General features: G+C 48.6%; 1 protein-coding gene across 4 annotated transcripts in view; it reads right to left on the bottom strand.

The window, feature by feature from the left end:
- Positions 1–10,128, bottom strand: part of LOC139441672 (E3 ubiquitin-protein ligase HECTD1-like) — a 74,567-nt gene continuing 64,439 nt past the window's right edge. For all 4 annotated transcript variants that reach the window (XM_071222474.1, XM_071222476.1, XM_071222475.1 and 1 more), the window contains 6 exons: positions 9,604–9,741; positions 7,656–8,251; positions 7,144–7,222; positions 6,921–7,014; positions 5,777–5,927; positions 1–3,693 (listed from right to left, as the gene is read on the bottom strand). In XM_071222474.1, the coding sequence (XP_071078575.1) occupies positions 3,411–3,693; positions 5,777–5,927; positions 6,921–7,014; positions 7,144–7,222; positions 7,656–8,251; positions 9,604–9,741 (1,341 nt within the window). In that variant the 3' untranslated portion in view covers positions 1–3,410. The remainder of the gene's footprint in view (positions 3,694–5,776; positions 5,928–6,920; positions 7,015–7,143; positions 7,223–7,655; positions 8,252–9,603; positions 9,742–10,128) is intronic.

Raw genomic sequence — 10,128 nt, 5'->3', positions numbered from 1 at the left:
TAATACCCAAGCAGACATCACATATTCTCTCAGAATCACTCACAGTATACAGATGCTCATTTACATATGGTGGAGTTTGTACAAACATATCCGTGACCCACAGACGCTCTACATAAATAACCATGATCCACGGATCCTCTACATAAATATCTGTGATCATCAGATGTTCTCTATACATATATATCTGTGATTCACAGACACTCTACACAAATATCTGTGATCCACAGACACTTGACACATATATTGGCGATTCACTCACGCTCTACACAAATATCTGTGACCTAGGCATGTCCTACTTAAATATCTGTCTCAACTCTCAACAGTGTGCAGGAAGGAACCCAACACCTACACCCTGGGGTCATTCTAGCATACAGGAAAACAACCAAGAGTGATTCTCTCTGCTTGAGATGAAACTGAATATCAGAAAGCCAGGTTGAGGTCGGCATCATTAGGTTCCACCCTGGTCAGTATGACACACAACTGGCAGCGAGTCAGTAGGACACACAACTGGCAGCGAGTCAGTATGACACACAACTGGCAGCGAGTCCGTATGACACACAACTGGCAGCGTGTCAGTATGACACACAACTGGCAGCTAGTCAGTATGACACACAACTGGCAGCGAGTCGGTATGACACACAACTGGCAGCTAGTCGGTAGGACACACAACTGGCAGCGAGTCAGTATGACACACAACTGGCAGCTAGTCAGTATGACACACAACTGGCAGCGAGTCGGTATGACACACAACTGGCAGCTAGTCGGTATGACACACAACTGGCAGCTAGTCGGTATGACACACAACTGGCAGCGAGTCAGTATGACACACAACTGGCAGCTAGTCGGTATGACACACAACTGACAGCGAGTCAGTCGGACACACTACACCGAGTCAGAGGCCTTTGATGACCAGGACAACCACAGTCCACATCCAAGATAAATATTAGTATCTAGTATCACACAGACAAAGCATAGAGCATTAAAGCACCTCACGTTTGCCTGACTGCTCTTGAACAGGGCAGTGGTAACCAAGTCTGTGGTGACCACATCACTCATCCCGGGAGGGAGTAACTGCTCCATCTACAGGACAGAACTCAAAGCTAATACTGCCATAAATAACATAGGAATGACACAGAATGTGACAACTTGCAATAGATGTGGATCTTGTGTAGAAGACACACAAAAAATCCAACCCTTTCAGTTTAACACAACTGGCATCGCACATTGCACCGTGGGCGGTCGAGCCAGGGTGAGAGATGCCGAGGTAACACACCGCTAGGGGGTGAAGACGTGTTCTGCCATGTCTGTTGAGGTACAGCAGGAGATGAGGATGTGGTATACAGGTAAGTACGGACCAGCATGACAACTGTGTGGAGGCTGTGCAATGCTCACACACAGACAGGGGGTTGGTCCTGCCTCATGTCACACAGAACTCCGTCTTCTACTGCTCACACACACAGGGGGTTGGTCCTGCCTCATGTCACAGAACTCCGTCTTCTACTGCTCCACAACACAGGTGGTAGCAAGCAAATACCCAAAACCTAAACCTCAGTGGGTCCCAGGTAGTTCTGCATGACCAGTGGAGTGAATTACTTTCCATGTTATCACTCCTTACATCAATTAGTGACAACTCAGCTACGCTGTTCAGTGTCACCTTCCTTCACTATAGCATCGTGTGTTCCGCACAGCTCTGCAGCTAGACCACTCCTCTAATACTGTCCCAGCATAACACTCTTATCTGCCAGGTTAATGTAGCCATGTTGGGGAGATCATTAAATGCTTTGAAAGGCTTGAATGATAGTGAATCAACAACATACTGTAGACACTACTCGTACACACAAGCTCGGATCTCAATGTAGAATAATAACAGGAGGAAAAGGCTCAGATCTTGCTCTAAAAACAAACTTTTTACATGGTTATTTTTGTGCTTAATTTGCCTACCATGTTTAAAGCAGTATTTAACGTATCGTCTCCATGCAAGATGCTGTTTTATATATGCAGTAATGTTACAATAGTAGTACAAGTTTCCAGTTGGATTATTTGGCACATCTTTTTCTTATGACTATTTCTCACTACATCTCTCCCAAACCATGCTCCTCGCAGCTAGCTAGGAATATAAATACTGAAGAGAAACTACAGAAAAACAAGAAAATGAACAGAAGATAAACAGCAGTGGTCCAAACTACACACACTCACACACCACACACACTCTTACTCATCAAATTTGATAATCTGACAAACAAAATAAATCCCTCTAATGAGAATCATCAATATCATTGGATGATAAAAAGGATATGGAATAAAAATGCCTTTCCTAAAAAGATCATGTGAAATGGATATACTCTGATTGGCCAAACTATTGATTATTTCTGAACAGAAGCGCAATGATAGTGTGGTGTAAGCATTGCTCTGCACTCGTCCCGTGTAGAATCGCTGCTGATGTTGTGGGTGTAGCTGACATCGGTCACCACAGTATTGCCCCAGTCCCCAGAGAGTAGGTTCCAAGCAGGAGAAACACACAGAAATAAATAGACAGCTGCAACAGCTGGTAAAAAACATAGAAAACTTCAAACACAATCATCGACGGCACTGATATGATTAAATTAAATAGGGGCACATTATGTTGACACGGGAGTGATGGAAGCATCACTTGTCTAGGACGTCTACACCTCCCTCCACCCTGGGAGGGAGGCTGTCTAAATGTACACTATATACAGGGTCCATGTGGCACACAGTGTCATACATACACGTCCCCATCACAGCCAAGAGGACTCACCTGATGTAGTTAGGTGTGTAGGTTTATTTACGGAGGCCATTCCTTCTCAAACCTGCTACAGCGTATCCCCCTGACTCACGCCAGCCAGGTGGAGCTGGCACAGCACTGTCTTACATGCTGTGTCAGGAGGTAGTCCCACCCTAGTTTGTACATTTATATCAATCCTTGCAGAATATGTAACACTTGTCATTGCACAAAGTACTAGAAGCCATGTGTGGAGCTGTTTCAGTTGGCCAGAATACCAGCAGCTGTGAGAACATGACTAAGGTCAACTGACTCCAGACACAGCTTTGCTTGAAGAAACATGACTTAAATAAACTGTTGGTTCTCTGACAGCCTGAAGGAACCGTACGACGACAGGTGGTTCCGGTCCGTAGGTGACTGGGATGAAAGCCCACATCATGGCTGAACACAGTAATGCCCTGTGGATCAACTCTTCATAAATGCAGGGGCAAATATATAACATGATTTCCATTTAATTGTGACTCGTCCTTCTCGGCACAAAGGTGAGAACATCCTTCAACATTCCATGTGTCCGATATTATGGTCACTGAATCCACGTCTGAGTTGGCAGGTGTGTAGATGGGAGTCATCTTGCTGTGAACCTGGTGCAGGAGTACCATGAGATCCATGTCTAGTTTAAGTGGAAGCCTTTCTCCTTGGTGGCATCCAACAGTCTTTCTCGTAGGATGCACTCCGAGGAGTACTCAGGGAGCTTCAGGTAGTGGACACAGGTGTTCACAGAGGGGTAGCTGCTGTCATTGCCGTCCACCTTGCGCACAACCGTCAGTCGAGGATGGAGGTTAGCGAGGCCACCTGGTGGCAGTGAGGAGCAACCGGTGGTGAACTGAAGGAACGCTTTACGTTCATCCGCTGTTAGGCCAAGCAGGACGATGACCAACCTCTGGAAGCCCGGACTGGAAGCGAAAACAAGGCAGCGTTACTTTTCAGAAGCTTTGTGAAAATATTGATGAATTCTGTCCTGTTGTGAGTGAATAACTGGTACCGACTTGAGGATGTAGCAAGAAAGTAAAGAAGAGGATGAAAGAGCATGTGAGAGGATGGGAGAGCATAGGAGAGGATGGAAGAGCATAGGAGAGCAAAGGAGAGCATGGGAGAGCATAGGAGAACATGGGAGAGCATAGGAGAACATGTGAGAGCATAGGAGAACATGTGAGAGCATAGGAGAGGATTGGAGAGCATAGAAGAGGATGGGAGAGCATAGAAGAGAATGGGAGAGCAAAGGAGAGGATGGGAGAGCAAAGAGAGAGCATAGAAGAGGTTGGGAGAGCATACAGCAGGATGGGAGAGCATAGAAGAGGATGGGAGAGCATAGAAGAGAATGGGAGAGCATAGGACAGGATGGGAGAGCATACAGCAGGATGGGAGAGCATAGGAGAGGATGGGAGAGCATAGGAGAGGATGGGAGAGCAAAGAATAGAATGGGAGAGCATACAGCAGGATGGGAGAGAATAGAAGAGGAGGGAGAGCATGGAAGAGGATGGGAGAGCATAGAAGAGGATGGGAGAGCATAGGAGAGGATGGGAGAGCATAGAAGAGGTTTTGAGAGCATAGGAGAGGATGGGAGAGCATACAGCAGGATGGGAGATCATAGAAGAGAATGGGAGAGCATAGGAGAGGATGGGAGAGCATAGAAGAGGATGGGAGAGCAAAGAATAGAATGGGAGAGCATACAGCAGGATGGGAGAGAATAGAAGAGGAGGGAGAGCATGGAAGAGGATGGGAGAGCATAGAAGAGGATGGGAGAGCATAGGAGAGGATGGGAGAGCATAGAAGAGGTTTTGAGAGCATAGGAGAGGATGGGAGAGCATACAGCAGGATGGGAGATCATAGAAGAGAATGGGAGAGCATAGGAGAGGATGGGAGAGCATAGAAGAGGATGGGAGAGCATAGGAGAGGATGGGAGAGCATGAGAGAGATATGTCATTTGAAATCTTTTACTGTCATCAAGCCAAGTGTTTTGGAGCTGGAAAATCTATTAAACCAAAAGATTCATTTACCCAGGTAGATGTGATTCACCTCCCCCGTGTGTAGCCAAGCTTGGGCTCGGTGTATGGGACTCACCTCTCCCGGGTGTATGTGACTCCCGGGTGAATGTGACTCACCTCTCCCTGGTGTATGAGACTCACCTCTCACGGCTGTATGTGACTCCCGGGTGTATGAGACTCACCTCTGGCGGGTGTATGAGACTCACCTCTCCCGGGTGTATGTGACTCACCTCTCCCGGGTGTATGAGACTCACCTCTCCCGGGTGTATGTGACTCCCGGCTGTATGACTCACCTCTCCCCGGGTGTATGTGACTCCCGAGTGTATGAGACTCACCTCTCCTGGGTGTATGTGACTCCCGGGTGTATGAGACTCACCTCTCCCGGGTGTATGTGACTCCCGGGTGTATGAGACTCACCTCTCCCGGGTGTATGTGACTCCCGGGTGTATGAGACTCACCTCTCCCGGGTGTATGTGACTCCCGGGTGTATGAGACTCACCTCTCCCGGGTGTATGTGACTCCCGGGTGTATGAGACTCACCTCTCCGGGGTGTATGTGACTCCCGGCTGTATGAGACTCACCTCTCCCGGATGTATGTGTCTCCCGGGTGTATGAGACTCACCTCTCCCGGGTGTATGTGACTCCCGTGTGTATGAGACTCACCTCTCCGGGGTGTATGTGACTCCCGGCTGTATGAGACTCACCTCTCCCGGATGTATGTGACTCCCGGGTGTATGAGACTCACCTCTCCCGGGTGTATGTGACTCCCGGGTGTATGAGACACACCTCTCCCGGGTGTATGTGACTCCCGGGTGTACGAGACTCATCTCTCCCGGGTGTATGTGACTACCGCGTGCATGAGACTCACCTCTCCCGGGTGTATGTGACTACCGGGTGTATATGACTCACCTCTCCCAGGTGTATGTGACTCCTGGGTGTATATGACTCACCTCTCCCGGGTGTATGTGACTACCGGGTGTATATGACTCACCTCTCCCGGGTGTAGCCCAGCTTGGGCTCTGTGTATGTGATGATGTCCTCCCTGGTCCAGCAGGGGGCCTGGTCGCCACACAGCAGACTTCCGAGCTCCGTGGGGCTGAAGGAGTGCAGCTTCTCCATGGGGAACACCAGGTTAAACCCAGCTGAAACACACACACAGTGGGGCTGTCACACGGCTTCTACATGGGGAACATCCGGTTAAACCCCGATGAAACACACACACACAGTGGGGCTGTCACACGGCTTCTACATGGGGAACACCCGGTTAAACCCAGCTGAAACACACACAGTGGGGCTGTCACATGGCTTCTACATGGGGAACACCAGGTTAAACCCAGCTGAAACACACACACACACAGTGGGGCTGTCACACGGCTTCTACATGGGGAACACCCGGTTAAACCCAGCTGAAACACACACACACAGTGGGGCTGTCACACGCTTCTACATGGGGAACACCAGGTTAAACCCAGCTGAAACACACACACACACAGTGGGGCTGTCACACGCTTCTACATGGGGAACACCAGGTTAACCCCAGCTGAAACACACACACACAGTGGGGCTGTCACACGCTTCTACATGGGGAACACCAGGTTAACCCCAGCTGAAACACACACACACACACAGTGGGGCTGTCACACAGCTTCTACATGGGGAACACCAGGTTAAACCCAGCTGAAACACACACACACACAGTGGGGCTGTCACACGGCTTCTCTGGGCAGACCTCACACAGCCTGCTTGCAGTCTAGGATACTCCCTCCCTATCTCCAGATTCAGTTAATGAGTGAGTGAGTTTGGTATACTGCTTCCTACAGTGCGTCAGTAATGGGGAGTCAGCTTATGTGGGGAGGATAGCCTGAACTGATGCAGGTCTTAGACATTTACCACTTTGGTGATGGACACAAGCGCAGGCATGGCGCTGACAAACCTAGAATCCCAATCACAAGAAAGCATGAGTTAACCGTGAGTCAAACCCACAACCTTTGCCTGCTGGCATGCCAGGGGACGCAACTCTGTACTGCAAATTGCAGCATAGAAATGTCTAGTCCACCCACGTATATATGAAGAAATGTGATGAAAGCATCACTTGACTTGTATGAGAGATGACTGTTCCCTATCAATGGCCCTACCTCTGAATCCATCCATCTGCCTCCTGATGCCGTTGTTGAAGCAGAAGTCTGTGACCAGCTCGATGTACTCCTCAATGTTGTCCAGTGTCACGTCCTGTGGGAAGAGTGTAAGTTCAGACGTCACAAGTCAACATATGATGCACTTCATCTGAATGCCAACTGTTTCTTCTCAAACTATTGCTGTGGAGTCAGGAGCTATTCTGTGTACGCATAACAAACTTACCTCATTTTCTCCATTGTGCTTGAGATCGTAGGAGGTGTAGCCGTAGACTTTAGAGGACGGGTTGAACTGGAAGGTCAAGCTGCAACAGACATGAAGATTGTGGTTGACTGAAGGTGAGACTCAATTTAGAAACAAAATGACTCACTGATTCACCGCGATCTTCACCAAACATCCCCCCATCTACCATCACAGATTCACCACCTAGACCCACCAGCCTACTCTCATGGTCCACTTACTCTTGGGATCCACCTATATCAGACCCACCAGCCTACTCTTGTGGCCCACTTACTCTTGGGATCCACCTATATCAGACCCACCAACCTACTCTTGTGGTCCACTTACTCTTGGGATCCACCTATATCAGACCCACCAGCCTACTCTTGTGGTCCACTTACTCTTGGGATCCACCTATATCAGACCCACCAGCCTACTCTCGTGGTCCACTTACTCTTGGGATTCACCTATTTCAGACCCACCAGCCCTCGGCCCACCGACCCCAGTGATCCACCTACCCTAGATCCTCCAGTCTGACTGCCATGCAAGGGTCGGCGGGGTTCGGCAGGGCCAGTTCCTCCAAGAGGATGTTCTTCTGGTCCTCCGACAGCGACTTGTCTTTCAGGATCCTCTGCTTCTTGGCCGACAGGTCGCGCAGCTGCCTCAGGAAGGCCGCCCTGTGTGGGTTGACGATCTCGAAGTCCTCCTCCGTCAGGATGCCAGCAAACCAGGGCGTGAGGAGATTGTGGCGAGACTTGGGCTGGTCCATCTTCATCTCCTTCTCGATCTCCTCGATGCTGGTGATCATGTCGCTGCTCTCGCTGTGCCAGGACTCCAGCATATTGCCGTAGCCCTTCTGGGAGAGGTCGTGGTACTGCTGGGCAATGTTGTGGCCCACCTCGCCCATACACATCAGCTTGAGGAAGGGGCGGGAAAGGGGCAGGTCGATGAGGCGGTTGTCCTGCAGACACTTGGCGAGGAGGGTGCCCAGGAAGAAGAAGATTCTCTCCACTCGATCCATGTCTGCACTGTCTTGAGGCAGCGCCGCCGGGAACAGTCCCCCGATTCTCTGCACGTAATAGCCAGGAGGACGTACGCCATGACCAATATCAACCTGACAGGAGAAGAAATATTACGAGATTTAACAACATGAATCTAAACCCCAAACTAGCAATGTCACAAATCAGCTTCAGAGAACAGGAACCTCATAAGTCATTGTTTTATCCATAAGATTATTTCAGTGTACATATATGTTCAGTGTAAAAAAACTGGGATGCAATGATGACATTTTCTAATTTAGCAGTAAATCAAAACACCTGCCAGCACATTTATCGGGGAGGATACAACATGTCACACATTTATGAATCTAATGAAACAGTCAGTCAATGGAGACTGTATCTTTTCCATAGTTCTTATAGAGATTTCTTATTGATGGAATGTGATGAGACAGAGAAATGCCCCCAACATGTTAACACAACTTTCAGACAACAATCCAGATGAGGGAGTCCTACCAATCGTTCTGAAGTATCCACAATATCATCATCAAGACAACCCACATGAGGGAGTCCTACCTCTTACTCTGAAGTATCCACAATATCATCAAGACAACCCAGATGAGGGAGTCCTACCTCTTGCTCTGAAGTATCCACAATATCATCAAGACAACCCAGATGAGGGAGTCCTACCTCTCGTTCTGAAGTATCCACAATATCATCAAGACAACCCAGATGAGGGAGTCCTACCTCTTGCTCTGAAGTATCCACAATATCATCAAGACAACCCAGATGAGGGAGTCCTACCTCTCGTTCTGAAGTATCCACAATATCATCATCAAGACAACCAACCCAGATGAGTGAGTCCTACCTCTCGTTCTGAAGTATCCACAATATCATCATCAAGACAACCCAGATCAGGGAGTCCTACCTCTTACTCTGAAGTATCCACAATATCATCATCAAGACAAACAACCCAGATGAGTGAGTCCTACCTCTCGTTCTGAAGTATCCACAATATCATCAAGACAACCCAGATGAGGGAGTCCTACCTCTCGTTCTGAAGTATCCACAATATCATCAAGACAACCCAGATGAGGGAGTCCTACCTCTTGCTCTGAAGTATCCACAATATCATCAAGACAACCCAGATGAGGGAGTCCTACCTCTCGTTCTGAAGTATCCACAATATCATCATCAAGACAACCCAGATGAGGGAGTCCTACCTCTCGTTCTGAAGTATCCACAATATCATCATCAAGACAACCAACCCAGATGAGTGAGTCCTACCTCTCGTTCTGAAGTATCCACAATATCATCATCAAGACAACCCAGATGAGGGAGTCCTACCTCTCGTCCTGAAGTATCCACAATATCATCATCAAGACAAACAACCCAGATGAGTGAGTCCTACCTCTCGTTCTGAAGTATCCACAATATCATGATGAAGACAACCCAGATGAGGGAGTCCTACCTCTCGTTCTGAAGTATCCACAATATCATCATCACTCAGCCACAGGCCCAGGGACTTCCTCTGCATCTCCGCGGCAACTAGAGCATAGAACTCCAGCGTCGGTCCAAGACCAGTGCCTTCTTCTCCCTCAAACTCAATCTGAAACAGTCAGCATCATCCTCAGATCTGTCCTACTCCATAATGCATACATAGTAACACAAGACAGAAATCTAACACATCAGGGTGTCCTAAAAGTCAAGACCGGCTATATGTGGTCAAGGCAATCAAAGACCAGGTGCTCGTCATCAAAGGCTATGTCCACAAGACAGCTGGCAGGGTTGCAGCATTCAATGGTGAGAGCATGTCAGCCAGTGAGAGCCGGTCACCGGAGCATGTCAGCCAGTGAGAGCCGGTCACCGGAGCATGTCAGCCAGTGAGGTGAGGTGAAATTGGGATTATTGCACTTATATAGCAACGTACATGCATGTGTGTGTGTGGCTGGTTGTACTCGTCCGGTCTGACGCCAATTTATAGTCCTAGGTCACC

Source organism: Haliotis cracherodii, unplaced genomic scaffold (assembly GCF_022045235.1).
Source record: "Haliotis cracherodii isolate W230 unplaced genomic scaffold, xgHalCrac1.p SCAF_42, whole genome shotgun sequence".
NCBI lineage: Eukaryota > Metazoa > Mollusca > Gastropoda > Lepetellida > Haliotidae > Haliotis > Haliotis cracherodii.
Note: the sequence above shows the minus strand (reverse complement) of the source record. Positions and strands in the feature narration are given on the sequence as shown.